General features: G+C 35.0%; 1 protein-coding gene across 2 annotated transcripts in view; it reads right to left on the reverse strand.

Moving 5' to 3' along the window:
* Positions 1-917: 917 nt before the first annotated feature.
* Positions 918-16,075, reverse strand: part of LOC127794494 (conserved oligomeric Golgi complex subunit 3) — a 30,770-nt gene continuing 15,612 nt past the window's right edge. For both annotated transcript variants that reach the window (XM_052325638.1, XM_052325639.1), the window contains exons 11-28: positions 15,276-15,361; positions 15,027-15,093; positions 14,851-14,913; positions 14,669-14,770; positions 14,403-14,507; positions 14,232-14,324; positions 12,832-12,920; positions 8,594-8,813; positions 7,627-7,713; positions 7,023-7,139; positions 6,902-6,934; positions 5,785-5,871; positions 5,640-5,702; positions 4,703-4,819; positions 3,181-3,273; positions 2,676-2,801; positions 2,161-2,261; positions 918-1,484 (exon numbers count right to left, since the gene is read on the reverse strand). In XM_052325638.1, the coding sequence (XP_052181598.1) occupies positions 1,355-1,484; positions 2,161-2,261; positions 2,676-2,801; positions 3,181-3,273; positions 4,703-4,819; positions 5,640-5,702; positions 5,785-5,871; positions 6,902-6,934; positions 7,023-7,139; positions 7,627-7,713; positions 8,594-8,813; positions 12,832-12,920; positions 14,232-14,324; positions 14,403-14,507; positions 14,669-14,770; positions 14,851-14,913; positions 15,027-15,093; positions 15,276-15,361 (1,779 nt within the window). In that variant the 3' untranslated portion in view covers positions 918-1,354. The remainder of the gene's footprint in view (positions 1,485-2,160; positions 2,262-2,675; positions 2,802-3,180; positions 3,274-4,702; positions 4,820-5,639; positions 5,703-5,784; positions 5,872-6,901; positions 6,935-7,022; positions 7,140-7,626; positions 7,714-8,593; positions 8,814-12,831; positions 12,921-14,231; positions 14,325-14,402; positions 14,508-14,668; positions 14,771-14,850; positions 14,914-15,026; positions 15,094-15,275; positions 15,362-16,075) is intronic.

The following is a 16,075-nucleotide window of genomic DNA, read 5'->3' on the forward strand; positions in this document are numbered from 1 at the left end:
CTGAGAGAGACTCACGCCGCTTGCTGTCAAGGGCCGACTGCCGCTGCTTCCTCTGTCTACCATCGTCGCCGACTCGCTGTCTCTCTTGCCGTCGACGCGTCTGTTGCCCTTGCCCTTGCCGTCGATCTCGCCTCTCTCACAATCGATCTCTGCTATAGTTGCTGCCTCCCTCACCCTCGCCTTCGTCTTGCCTATCTCACAGTCGATGCGTTTCTGCCACCGTCGTTCGCCTCTCTCGCCATTGACGAGTCTCTTACTCTCACCATCGCGTTCGATCTCGCCTCTCTCACAGTCGAAGCGTTTCTGCCACCGTCATTAGCCTCTTATCCTCGTCGTCGCCCATCGCTGTACACCATCTGGCCTCGATCGTCGCCGCACACTCCATATCTCACCTCGTCACCGACCGTTGCTGCCTCGCCTCTTGGTGACCATTGTCTTCCTTACTGCAAGTGACCGACCGTGGTCGTTGGAAACGTGTTTCAAGTGTGAAACACATTTCCTACATTTTCTATAAATTGCGAAACCGCACCCAGAACATTTCACAATTTACAGAAATGGCCCGAAAGTCGTTTCGGGCCGTCTTCGTGTTTCCAAAATGAAAAATGATTTGAAAACACCAAAATGGTGCCTCCGAGCCGTTCCTGTGCTTCATAGTATAAAATTTGTCATCTCCTTTGATTATCATGACTAAGTATCTCGTGTTTGGTAACATAAAAATTTTATAAAAAATATTTTATTTAAGAAATTAAATTTCATATTTATTATTTGGCAAGTTACAATTTTTTATAAAATTAAATTTCATGATACAACTATTAAAATATCATTTAATATTTTTTTTATAAAAAAATTATTTTTCAACTAAATACTATCAAAAATAGCTTGGTGGACACATAACATTCTCTCTTGTGACAGCATCATTGCATCCAAAAACAAAATTGCCCGTACCATGCTGGTAACAATGTACAAAAGTCGATACAAGCCTTTTGCCTCTTCTGGCTAATTCTTCTCATGGTCTTCAACAAGAAAGACTATAACCCAAAAATACTAAAAAGGAGAAAAAAAAAAATATTACCATTCGATAATCAAAACCAGCTTTGTATTACTATCTCCATTTTCCTTTATGGGGAAATCGAAGGCTGCTCCACTATTCGTCTCCTCAGCATTCATCAATAAAATTCAATCCACGATTTTCCTGTTTTTCTGTGTCGTATGTACCCGGGGCGATTTCTGGCCACAGTTCTTTTGGGGCTTCAATTATTTCAAGTAGCCTCAAAGATTCTTCCATTCAAAACAAAGAATGCCATTAAGAACATAAACATGCACACAACCATCTTCTAAGGACTTCGGAAGCATCCTACAGGAGGTTGTCGAGTTGCACTTGCAGATCCTGTATGGAGACCATGTTAATGCTCTGTATCTCTTCAGGAGAATACTCCGATTTTAGGAGGGATTGTACTTGGATATGGGCTTCCACAATGTTAGTCCTGAGTAAGACCAATCTTCCAATTAGGATTACTAAAATAAATATTCCAATCAGCTTAGCACCAAAGTTAAATGCAAGTTTACATAAGAATAATAGCAACAAATATTGTATCTTGAGATACAGAAAAGCTTTCATTAGTATGAAACTAGTTAACAGAGACATAATTAACAAAAAATATAATGTGGATTCAGTAGCAAAAGTCATGCAAATAGATATGAAGAATGAAATTCTTGGTATATTCCCCAGAAAATCATTGATGAATGATGATGGGAAATGGCCAATCAGAAAATGGGCCCAACGATCAGAATCCAGAAAGACGGAATTAAGAAAAATCACGCTGCGTGGGCATAGTTCTAGTAGAGTGATATAGTGACCATTTTTTCCTCATTTTTCCTTAAATAGAGTAGTGATTTGCCAACAATTTTACATCAAAATGTAAAATGTTAAAACAATTTGTGGTACAAAGTTCTGAAGAACTTTTACATTTAGATTGATCATGACTTAAGATGACCCAGAGCCATAAACCCCCGGTGGTATCTGGCTTTCCTACTTTCCATTTTGTTCATTTAACTGAGCTTTTTATTTGAGAAAACAAAACGAGGAAAATAGGTATGGGCTAAATCCTACAGTGTGGCAAACAGAGAGAATATCCCAAGCAGCAGCATTCAGTAACTTACTTTATAGGTTTGAAAAGTATTGCACGCGTTGAAGGGTTCTGCAAGTAAAGCTTTAGTTTTTCCATTACTGTGGGCAACTCTTGATGAATAGCAACACCGACCTGTTTCAGATGTGTAACATTAAATCAGTTCAGTTAAGCTCTTTGACATTATTAAGTGGAATTCAAAATGTTGATCCTACCAATCAGTCCATAATTAAAGGTAACACAAACTTATTATGCACACCACCACATTCGGGAAACAAGACCAGATAAGAGAATCTTGTATTCTAGCCACTGGCAGGCACACAATAAAATAGGGAAGATTTATAAACTTTTTTAAGTTCACAACATTTGTTCGATTGTTGGATGATTCTCAATTGAGCAATCAGAAAGCAAAAACACAGGAGGCACAACCACCAGTGCTTTCCAGATCTTTTATTTTCTGATAACTATTTTGGAAGGTTCTCCATGTCTCCAGCAGATTGTATTTTCAATAATAGTCCAGCATAAGATGTATTAGTTCACACAACATACCTTCTGAACAAGTTCAGAAACTTTATCTGGTGTTGCAAATGCTTGATCCTTGAGTGGCTTCGCCATAACTGACTCTAGCTTTTGATTTGGACTGCCAGAGGACAATGCAACTTTCACAGCTGTTACCTGCAAGCACAATATCAAGAGAATCCATAGTCAGAAGGCCGGTTGTAGTTCCAGTTGCCAAAGATATGAGGAAGCTTCACAACATCGAAGATTTATGGCATCATATAGATAAACCACTGGCATTTTATTTTATTACCATATACCACAGAAACTAAACAACAAATATCATCGTGCAAAATCATGCAAGAGACCATTGAAATCATGATAATCTTTCGCGGCATAGGCAGACAATCAATCAATGAAAACATCAAGATGCTGATATTATTTGTCTGAATTTGCTACTTCCTGGTTACTTGCAGCAGTTTGATCTGAAAATTAAGGAACAAATTACATGGATTTCCAATTTACAAGTTTTCTCGACAGCAATGGGCCAACAGACCTTGGTAACAAAGGAAAGCATAGGATCCACAATCAGTTTTGTGACTGACATTATGAACTCTTCACAGGTTGCCTTGAGACTCTTCTCCAGTTCCTGCAAGAAAATGATTATTTATCTGCACTCTTGACTGCTAAACAGTGGGACATAGTAGGATTGGATGTCCAAATAAAATGATAGTAAAGAAAAATGAACTTGAACTTCTACTAAAAGATATTCTACTAAATCTTTGGTTCAGTTGGCAGTATCATAGATTAGAGGAAAAAATCATCCTTTGCAAGTTATAATATTATTTCGAGTCTTGGTGAAAAGATCATCAAGCTTGGTAGCATTTCTTTGGACAGGGATTTATCATGGAGAGGCACAAGCTTGATAACATTGTAGGTTGGGAGCAACTTCATCAGGGTGTTGCCAAATAGCAGCAAAACATCAGTCATCATACTTGATGGATTATTCGACTTTTGAATTGTTATCATGCTCAATAATAAATTGACTCCAGAGATTTGTTTCTGAAAGACATTCAGAAAAACCATGTAAAACATTATACCAAAAGAAAAATTATAGAAATTCTAATGTTGTTACATGAAAAAGACAAGTGAACGTAACCTTTGCTTTTCAAGACAATGAAAAACAATCACCAAGATTTAATTGATTTTTCCAGCCCAAATCCAATCAAAAAGATTGTAAACCATAAAACAATTTGTGTTCCCACATTGGATATTAATTGGCTTGAACAAAATCTTAAATTATACTAAAAGTTTCTATCAATGTGAGATTTATAGATGATGTGATATGAGTGTTCCCACAGCACCAGTTTCAACCAACAATTTCCCCCTCCTAGAAACAATTCAAACACCACCATCCTGACATTGTTTAACTCCTATTATCACTAGTAAAGTAAATATCCTTGTCCCACATTAGGAAGTCTCCTAAAAGGTACAAAATTTCTCCATTACTATAATTTTTTTAGGACACTCAACCCAATGAAATTCATAACTTTCAGCACATCAATACTGATGTTCCTTTAACATGCCTAATTCTTCCTAGACATCTTAGAACCATTTTCACTTTCTTGGGTGCTTGAATATGGAGTACCTGCAGCTTCAGCATAGGTTGGAAAGAAGAAACTATGTAAAGAAGATGGGTATGCTAAGGGAAAAGAGAAAACTAATAAAAAGAATAAAAAAGGACTTGAGCAGGTTTAAGAAAGTTGTATTGGGATTGGGAAGGTATGCCATCACCACTGATTTATAACAGAAGAAGTATGAGGCCTGCATCATCAACCTTTTTACAGGAATAAACCAAGAAGATGGAGGTCAATTTCTTAAATTTTGGAAACTAATCTCACCCCCACCCCCTTTTTTTCCTCTACATTTTGGAACAAAGAAGCCATTTCTCCCGCCAAACATCAGCTGACTCCTGTCTAAATAAGGTGATCTAGAATGCATTAGGAAAACAATATTAAACTGAGGGAGTATGAGTTATTTCAAGGTAAAATGCTAGCAATTAAAAGGAAGCCACATACCTTCTTTGCATCTATTTGACTTTCCAAAATTCGTGGAGATAAAGTCCTTGCCAATGAAGTTGATCTTGACCAATCAAACAGCGAGGCCTGACCCCTAAGAATCCGTCTCAGGTGATCCTAGTAATGGAATATGCAGATTAATCAACGGTCATTTGCATTAATAAGATGAAAATAGGACTTAACTGATCTTTAAAAATATCAAATAGATCAAGTTGCAATGCTACGAAGAAAATTTTATAGGTGAACAGTCTCATTTTACTTTCTCTTTATTTATTTATTTAATTTTATTTTTTGGGGGGGTTGGGGGGGGGGGGGGGTGTTGAAGGCTGAATCTCTCTTCTTCTTAGGAAGTGTTCCAGCACCATGTTCTAAACTCTCATTCAGTTGTGTGGATTTGGCATATATTTGATGACTGAGGGCTTGTGAGAGACTGATCTCTGTCCCATGTAGAATACTTGCAAATTCACCCAACATATGGCAAGCTCACAGAAAAACGCAGACAGAGATTTAACTGCTTCAGATACCAACTGGTTTCTCTCGGAACCTGCATGTTTCCCACCCTTTCTCTTTCACATTTACTATCAAGACCAGTTCTACTTCTTGCATTTTAAATATAACTATGGTGATCTTGCCTGCAGTGCAGAAAGAAGAGGGGAAGACAAGACTACACAGAAAAGGGGAACTAAGAAGAAAACAACATATCAAGCCTTTAACCCCCCTAGGTGGGTTGGCTAAGGAACCAAAAAGAAAGGCAGAAAAAGTTCAACACGGAAACCAATCAAATCAAACACTTTTTCTATTAGCTCCCATGGAAACTTATGGTCCCTGTTATAAGTATTTCCTTGGCTTCTTTTTTTTTTTCCTTTTGGCCAAGTACTTCCACATCTTTTGAATTACAGCAAAACAAAATTTAAATTTCCGGTGTGGAGTTACTAACCAGCAAATGTGAGAAATCAAGTTCCTTATGAGTAACTGCAAATTCTATGTCAAATGGAGCAATCTGGAAACCCAAGCATCAAAATAATCAGTTACACAACCTCAGTCAATACTATAACCATCCAGAGTAAAAGGTCAGAGGTAACCTGCTCCCTTAGAATGAGGAGATGCTTTATGAGGAAAAGCTGACCATCCATGGGTGATGATCTTTTTGCGATCACTTTACTTGCTTTCTGATGCATACAAAAGGGTCAACATATTAGGTCACTTTTCAAGGGTAATGATCAAATTCTGGATCGTGCATAAAAGATGATACAATTTTAGATATATCTATTAATATTAGGAAGTGAGGTGCCCCTCCAATTTTGGTGGGGTTGGTTCACAACCTAATCTTCTGATACCTGTTACTCAATCCATATGTCCTGAAACTGGAACAACAAGAAATGTTGAAGAAATTTAAACAAGTTTTGAATATGTTAGGCTTCCTATAGTCTCTTGTCACTTCCAAATTTACCTATCTTACTCTTTTCATCTTTCTGTATGATTAGAGGTTTGATCACGAGCTACAGAGGCTGGGTATGGATAAGCATATTAGCACATAGATGCATGCACAGGATTGTGGTGGTTTGAAAAAACAAGATTCAGTGACTCAGGAAAAGGCCACATGATATGTATAACAATTTGGAAAAAAAATATATAAAAATCTGGAGATCCACAAAAAGGAGGTTACAGATATGAAGGGATAAGTGACAGAAATTATGTTGTTATTAATACTTTGACAAAATAATATCCACAAACAACAAAAAAGAACAAATCTAATTTGACATAGAAAATAGATAATTCACAAGAAACAAAAAACATAATCTAATATATCATTACAATTTACAATTGAAAAACAACAATCCCTAATGTACCAAAAAAAAAAAAAGTATTCCCAAGCACACACAACTTTAACAAGTTATGGCCAATGGATGCCCCCACATGGTTTGTTTCACGTGTATCTTTATGAGTCTTGCAAGCCATCAGCAGTTAACACATCAGGTGATGAGTCCAAACATACTATGGCGCCTAAATAGTATTTATGTTAGGAATATGTTGGATGCAGATGCAAAACTCAATTGAAGTGTGTACATTCTTTATACATAGGCATGGTCCTAAGGATCATGTGTGGCATCCTCTCTACTGTTGATATGTGGTACAGTGTATTACAAACTACTAATCAGTAAAGGATGGACTAATAGAAATTTTCATTGGCTCACTTACTTGGATGGATGTGGAACAAACTTCTACAGCTTCCTGAGAGATGGAGACCATCCACTTGAATAAGAAAATCAGTTTATATACAGAATTTAACAAGAAAAACATAGCTAAAAGAGACTAAAACCTGGGCTAAACCAGTGAAAACTTCTGGTTCTAAACAGCGATACAACTTGGACAGGCACGATAGAGTTTTCTCCAGAGGTGGGTACCAACTTTGAGAAACATCTGGGTCTTCACTAGCCTGCACTTAATAAGAGCATTACAAAACTTGGGAAAGTTATACAACAAATTTTACATGAGAAAACATCAACATATATATATGTATATGAAAACTACAACTGCATGTATTCAACTGACAATAGTCCCACAGAGCATGAGAAACATCAATAGGTAGCATTGGGTCATAATTCTTCTACATAGGCGAATAAAATATCTTTCCCCACCAAGTGAGAATAAGGGTTGTGATTGTTGTTGTTTGTAGGCAAATAAAGGCTACCTAGGTAGTTTATTCTTTTTTTTTTTCCTAATGATATTATTATCCATGGAACTTGTGGAAACCCTAGAAATTAAATGACAGCCTCATACATGGAAAAGAAGATGCCCCTATAAAAGCATTGGCTTGCTAATGCTTAATTTATTGAGGTAAAAAACCCAAACAAGAACTAGTAAAATGACATAGAGATCCACATAAACACAATTATCCACGGAAATGGTGGTCTTGCACTTACAGAAGTGATTTCTGATTTAGTCTCAGAAGATTGCTTGAGCTTTGCAGGGTAGTCCAAATCTTCATCAAAAGGCGTATAATTTGCAATCTAGATAAAATATAAGGTCAAAAAACATACCAATGTTTAGAAATACTAGCATTGTTAGAAAAAATAATGACAAAAAAAAGAAAAGAAATAAACAAGCAGCACATTAACACTACATAATTATAGGAGATAGCGTAAAAGCATAAAATGTCATTCTAGATGCAAGTTTCATGTATACTTGTTTCCATATTAGAATATTTGTACTCCGTCATGTTCGCTGCTTGTTTTGGCATCCACTTGACTAAGCAGGCAATTTACTAAATATTAATTAATTGAACAACTTAACTGAAAGGAAAGCCAGCAGCATCAGAATGATAAATGTATCAGTCTTACCCCTTCAACAACTCACGCAATATCCAATAAGTACATTAAATAGTGATAGTCTCTCTATAATTAATAATATAATTGTTAAGGAAACAGATGCCAATAGTTCATAATTCAAAACTCCTCACAAATAAATTATTTTCAGATATACAAATTCCAAAGAAAGTAAACTTCATGGGAAAAAAAAGTAAAGTTTTTTACTACTCAAAACATAAGATAGCATATCTCCAATTCTCAGCATTCTGCACTTGGAGAATTGGTAAACTTGTGTACAATCAGAGGTGGGACACTTATCTCCATCCCAGTTTTTTAAGTGAGTTATTTTCTCTCAATTTGGTAATCTCCTTTATTTGCAGTTATCTCTATCATACTTTGCTGGATTTATTGTACATTTTGTCTGAAGGCTTACACTATCAGGATGCAATTGAAGAAAGACATACAAATTCTAAGGTTTCCTTTATACAATGTACAGATGTAATCACAATAATATCTAACTATTTTTAGCCAATAAAGTTTAAGTAGGCCAAATGTCCATGGATCAATCAAGTGTGATACCTACTTCATCACGAATATGCGTGCGAGCTCGAAAAGTTAGTCTCTCATGAACATCTGCTAGAATTCTGTCTAATGTAGGATGTAATCCAGCAAGTGGTTCACTTCGTCTGTTGAGCTGTTCTCCAAGGACTTCAACTTTAAGAATATCAACAAGTTCACACAGTACATCAAGATTTGCTTCATGAATAAGTTTTGGGCGTAATGTATCATACAAATATGTACACCTGCAAAGAAGTAAATAGCAAGGTAAATAGAAATAAGAAGTGAAGGTAAAACAACCAAACCTCAATGTATATACATAGACAATTAAGATGAATTTACATGTGTCACAAATACCCTATTCATTTTATAATTAAGATGAATTTTGATTTTATTTCTTTTCTTATCTGACTTGTGGTGTATATGCATTGACAATATTCATAGTCTCTTCTCCTAAAATAATTTTAATTACAATAATTATATCCCCTAACCTCTTTACAACGACTAATAGATCCTTTAAAGTCTTATCCATAGTAATCCCCACTCCATTTCTCACACGGTCATTTGATGTGTACCAAAGTTTATTTGACTCCAATATTTTTGCCTTCTCACCATCCTGTTTCATTTGTTGGAGGCAAATAATATTATTTTTCTCCTACTCATCACATCCCTATCTCAGTAGATTTCCCTGTTAAGTTTTCAATGTTCCAAAATTCAGTCCTATAGTTATGAACTAACTTCTTTACTAGCACCTGCTCATGAAAAGGTGAGAATCCTTGCAAATATAACACTTATGTCTAGATGACAACACGGTGGCCCTAACCCATTTTTCACTGTAGTTGGGCAATGCAACATGTTGCTAAAGGGCATTACACCCTAAGCCAATTATCTTGTCTATAACATACAGAGTCTAGCTACTGGATGATGTCAGGACCCTAGGGTGTATAGTAGCTTACAGTAGGGTTGGATGTAGCATATTATTCCTCAGGAGTAGTTAGTTATTTTACTTGCTGTATTTTCTGTTTTGCACTTATCTTTCAGGAGTATATTTATGCACTTGCCCATGATCATGGGTTAAATAGATCGATTTTCTTGCAAAATACGGGTTATGACAATAAATCCAGCTTACTAATTGTGAAACGTTTAATTACTCAAATGTATCAACGGAATCATTTGATTTTTTGTGCTAATGATTCTAACCAAAATCCATTTTTTGGACACAACACAAATGTGTATTCTCAAATGGTGTTAGAAGGATTTGCAGTCCTTGTGGAAATTCCATTTTCTCTACGATTAATATCTTCCCTAAAAGGAAAAGAAATAGTCAAATCTCATAATTTACGATCAATTCATTCAATATTTCCTTTTTTAGAGGACAAATTTTCACATTTAAATTATGTGTTAGATATACTAATACCCCACTCCATCCATCTAGAAGTCTTGGTTCAAACTCTTCGATATTGGGTAAAAGATGTCTCCTCTTTGCATTTATTACGATTCTTTCTCCACGAGTATCGTAATTGGAATAGTCTTATTACTCCAAAGAAATCTAGTTTTTCTTTTTCAAAAAGAAATCAAAGATTATTCTTGTTCCTATATAATTCTCATGTATGTGAATACGAATCTATCTTTGTTTTTCTCCGCAACCAATCTTCTCATTTACAATCAATATCTTCTGGAACCTTTCTTGAATGAATATATTTATACGGAAAAATAGAACATTTCATAGAAGTCTTTACTAAAGATTTTAAGGCCATTCTATGGTTGTTCAAGGATCCTTTCATACATTATGTTAGGTATCAAGCAAAATCTCTTTTGGCTTCAAAAGGGACGTCTCTGTTGATGAATAAATGGAAATATTACCTTGTCAATTTCTAGCAATGTTATTTTTATATGTGGTCTCAACCAGGAAGGATACATAGAAACCAATTATCTAACCATTCCCTCGACTTTCTGGGATATCTTTCAAGTGTGCGACTAAACCCTTCAATAGTACGAAGTCAAATGCTAGAAAATTCATTCTAATAGGTAATGCTATTAAGAAGTTCGATACCATAGTTCCAATTATTCCTCTGATTGGATTATTGTCTAAAGCGAAATTTTGTAATGTATTAGGACATCTTATTAGTAAGCCAGTCTGGTTCGATTTATCCGATTAGGATATTATTGACTGATTCGGGCATATATATATAAATCTTTCTCATTATTATAGCGGATCCTCAAAAAAAATGAGTTTGTATCGAATAAAGTATATACTTTGACTTTCTTGTGCTAGAACTTTGGCTCATAAACACAAAAGTATGGTACGTGCTTTTTTGAAAAGATTAGGCTCAGAATTATTGGAAGAATTCTTTACGAAGGAAGAACAAGTTTTCTCTTTAACCTTCCCAAAAGCTTCTTTTACTTCGCGGGGGTTATATAGAAGACAAATTTGGTATTTGGATATTATTTTTATCAATGATCTGGCAAATCATTGATGATTTGTTATGAGATCGTGTAAATAGAAATTTTTCGTAAATAATCTGAATGATGAAGAACTAAAAAACATTCATTTATTTCTATTCTGAAATGTTCATGTAGTAAGGCTTAAATCAACTGAATATTCAACCCTTAAAAAAAAGGTTGTCTAGGGAAAGAACTGAGTTTTAGATGCATACATAGGGAAAGCCGTGAGCAATGAAAAATGCAAGCACGGCTTGGGGAAGGGTTTTTGCTTGTTTAACAAGGAAATTATCTACTCCATCCGACTAGATCTAGGTTCGAATCCCAGGCAACCCATTGTCGTATCGAAATCATATGTATAGCAATACGTATTCTATTTTTGAAATCTACTTCATTTATTTACAAACAATTCTGATAGATCTAGATAGATATTGGTTGACAAGGACATATAAGTCATGTTATACTGTTGAATAACAAGTCTTTAATTTTCTATTTCTATTTATGAAAATTCATGTGTTTTGGAGTCCCTGAAAATTAAATAAACCAAGATTTTACCATGACTGCAATTTTAGAGAGACATGAAAGCGAAAGCCTATGGGGTCGCTTCTATAACTGGATAACTAGCACCGAAAACCGTCTTTACATTGGATGGTTTGGAAGTCTATAATTCATGTAGCCAACCCCACATAATGGGATAAAGGCTGGATATATTGTTGTTTTATTTTCTGTTTTGCCTTTGTAATAGAATCCTACCATTGGAGAAATAGCTATATAAAGCCATGGCTGTTGTAGATGGACCATTGAGAAATATCAATTGAATCTTCTGCTTTCCTCTCTCCGAACTCTCTCTCCCTCTCAGATCTGTCTCTTTCTCTCCCTCAGCTTCTCTTCTTCTCTTTCTCCCTCCCGATCCTCTCTGATTCTCCCTCTCGATCTCCCCGTTTCTCCTGCCTCCTGTTTTTCCCTCTCTTTCTCTAAGTCTACCCTAATTCTTCCTAAAATCTTCCCTAATTCTCTCATTCAGCAGAGAAGTCACTTGCCTGGATCCTACTCAAACCCTAGGTACATGACAGATGTTCCCATGCTGGAAGATTATGGTGACACTATTATCACTGGCTCTAAATGATGGATCACAACAATTAATAATGGGGCACAAGACACAGTAAAATGTCCACATGGATGGACCTCTTCATTGTAAAATAGTAGGCTAACTACTAATTTAACAAAAGAACATAATATTAAAGGGTAATTTTAGAAGAAAATATTCAACCACAACAAATGTGGAGCTCATTTTCCTAACTTCCAATTTTTAGTACTAAAATTCAAAGTAATAAAATGAATTGTTTTCTTTACATTATGCATTCAGTACAAGTACACAATTAACTACCGATGTCTTGACCACATTCAAATTCTATACTTTCAAAGGATTTACATTTATATGTTCATGCCTATTCACAGGCTTATGCAAGGTGAAGGAATATGATGGGAGTATCATCTTAACTAGGTACATTTTAGTAAGAGCATTAAGCACGATTCACATCTAGCAATGAATTCAACAAAACATACAGAAGACAAACTGTGAAGCCAATGAAGCATAGTTGTGTCAGCCTTCTCCAACCACTAAACCAATATTTTCACTGATAACTCAAGAAAGCTTTCTATACTTTTTGAGGACTAACATGAATAATTTTCATTGATAGCTCAGTATTTATTGCAGCATGGAATGCAAATGTTATAATAATAATGTTCAGAAACGATGAAGGTGCAGGATAAGAAAAATGAAAACATGATGCACACAAAAGAATAATTGAGAGAACTAACAGAGGATCTACTAAGGGAGCCAAACTTGAAATATCTTCTGAAGATGATGGGAAAAAATGATCAAAGAGTTGATGCTCAAGTTGACATACCTGAAAATAAAAAAAGATTAAAGCAAAAAAGTATGAATCAAAATGTCTCAATGGTATCACCTTGTAAATATTCCATTCCCATCATGCAATTCTTCTAACACGAGTCCAATCAAATATGAGACACAAAAAGGGCATGATAGCATAAATTAACTACTAATACAAGAAAATGGAATTCAAATCACAATGTAATTATAGAATGAAATTAGTTTCTGTTTGGCATTGCTTTAAAAATTCTATTGTTGCAAGAATCACTTCTGTGAAAATTACTTTTGTGAGAATCACAGCTAGAAACAAACAATAGGGTTTCGCCTACTCATCCAATAAATGGTTTTAATGTTGTTCTACATGACTGGCCAATGACCAAAAATAGTGCTTTCAATTGTCAAATTACTAAATAAGACATTAGTATAAGCGCTTTCACAGCTAATAATTCTTGGATGTAAAAGTGCTTTTAACAATTTTTTAAATATTAGACGTTATTTTAATTATAAAAATTTATTCACTTTTGTTATTTAAATTATTAACATAATTAAAAATATAGTTAATATTTTGAATCTAACACAATAATGAGCCTAATAATTTTATAATAATTATAAGAAATTTAATTCAAGCATGAGTGAGACCAAGCAACAGAGGAAGCAAAGCAACAGAGGAAGCAAAGCTCTAAGCTGATGGCAATGACAATAAAAAATCTGTCTGGTGGCTGTGATAGTGATTTAAGGGACAACTAAGACTAAACGAAGCAGCGATAAAGAGATGGGGAGAAGAAGATCAAGTAAGATGGAGATGAAGATGAGAAGGAGAAGATTGATTGAGATGGAGATCAAGAAAGATCAAGTTTGGAGATGGAGACCGAGCAGAGTAAGATTGAGATTTTTTAGATCTAGCTGAGGGGCCAAGTGATGTTGAGATTTTGGTATCTGGTTGAGGCACAAGCCATGCAATATTAAATTTTGATTGAAGACAATCTTGTCCAAAAATAATTTTATTGTCTCTCTATTTCTGTTTCATCTACATAGCAGAAGCTACAAATTTTAGTCATACAAAAGTGCATTTTGCTATTGGCCAAACACCACAAAAAATATATATATACAAAAAACACTTATAACTACCTAAAATCACATTTCTGCTTTCCCATATCACTGCCAAATAGGCTTCAAGCTTAAACAAAGCCAAATAGTGGTCCATTGACAATGCCTATATGTAGTTTCATGTCTCAAACTGCAAAAATGATAATTCAATGTTCCTACTATGAACAAAACTGAGAAGAATTTCAGGTTGATAAATATGAAATGTGAAATTTTTTAGAACCTGCATTAGGTATGCACATCCAGATCTAGTCAATGATGGCAATTTCTCCTTCTTGGAAAATTCCGATATCCGTTGTTGCACTATTCCTTTAACCTAGCCAATAATAAAGCAGAAAAAGCAGCTGTCAATGGAACTGCATAATAAGTAGAAATAAGAAATTTGCAAGGTTACCAAGGATAGCCTCTGTTCACAGTATAGTTTGTGGCATTCTGCAAGAATTTGGACATATTCTTTCCTGGGTGACCTGCTTTCAATTTCCTCTAACACTGGCTTAAGCTGCAAATGTTTACTTACAACCATTAGTTTCATCTATTTGACACATATTACAGTAAACAGTATAATTTTATGCCCCCATTTACTATTGCATATCATCTTCCTCCTATAGCTCAAACAACAGAGTGGGCTAAGACCAAAGAGATGAAGGAGAAACCCATTACCTCACTTGCTGCAGCTTTGAAGCGGACATAAATGACAGATGTCTCTACACCCTCTGAAACAGCTGACATGCTGCCACTACTGCTCCGGATTGCTGCCTGGACCTGACAAACAAGATTAAACATTTCAGAGAGCTTCTCATTGTTTTACTAGAACAGCATTTTCAATTTTCAAGGGGCTTTACCTGAGATGAAGTATTTTTCAGAATAGATAGTACATGAGAACGAATCATACCCAGGGCTCGAGACTGCCAAATAGATGCATTAAAAATGTTTTCTTAGAATTAAAACCCCAGAGCAAGGCTTTCAAGCAAAAAAGAAAGAAAAGGAATTTCTTTTTGAAAAAAACCATACTAGGTACCTGAAGTTGACGAAATTTGACCAAGTAAACATTTGATTCTGCATACTGTGGATTGTTTTCAACATACCTACACTCAGAACAAAATAAAACTAAACAATTTTTTTTCTGCTCATGTGAATGAAGCAAGTTTAAAATTAACTGTCCGACTGTTCTTGCAAGAAATCAGCACTTTCCATCACTGGGTTACACATTCTAGATATCAGAAAGTTCTGATATGACTTATATAAGGTGCAATTAAAACTGACTTACGATATACACTCATCAAGCCTTTTGAGCAGAGGGAGAAAATTTCCATTTGCAACATTCATATTGGAAGAATAGAAATTGGTGGCAACCTGCAAATGGACAATAAAACACCATTTATATTTACACCAGCACACGGATGTTACTATCAATAAGCTAAAATTTTCCTGATGTAGGACAAAAAAGTAAATATTAGGAATTAGTAATATTCATTTTAGTTTTTTTGTTTATTTCCTATTTACTTTATTTCAGTTTATTGATCGAATTTTTAGTTTATTCTTGTGTTGTTCTTGGTTCTACATTAATTGGAGTCAGAGCTATCTTTATTATTATTATTATTATTATTTTACTAAGAGAATCACAGCTATCTTTCGGTTGATTGTTTTGCATCACTTGCCCTCAGTGCCAAAGATGATGTAGGAGGAAAGTTCATCAGAACTTTTTATGTACAAATAAACCAAGAAATCAACATAGCTTTTGGTAGATGAATTATGCCCAGTGTGATTTTTTATATTTCCCAAACTATTTGCCATGTTTTATGATGTGAATTTAGATCTTTTAACATCTTTTGAATAGTTGTAAAGAACAAGTTTGTTCATTTCAAAGAGAAACATCTTGTCAGACTAGCATTAGCCAACAGATAAAAGAAAGAAGGGTAAGTTACAAAACAATACTAAGCATTTAGGTATGTTACAACTTTAGAACAGACTTCTAATTTTAGCAATCACTAACTGAACTTATCCATTTGTTACAATCATATATAGCTGTTAGAAACTCTTAGCCTATATAGTTAAATGATGACTTGG

The sequence above is a fragment of the Diospyros lotus genome, chromosome 2 (assembly GCF_014633365.1).
Source record: "Diospyros lotus cultivar Yz01 chromosome 2, ASM1463336v1, whole genome shotgun sequence".
Lineage (NCBI taxonomy): Eukaryota > Viridiplantae > Streptophyta > Magnoliopsida > Ericales > Ebenaceae > Diospyros > Diospyros lotus.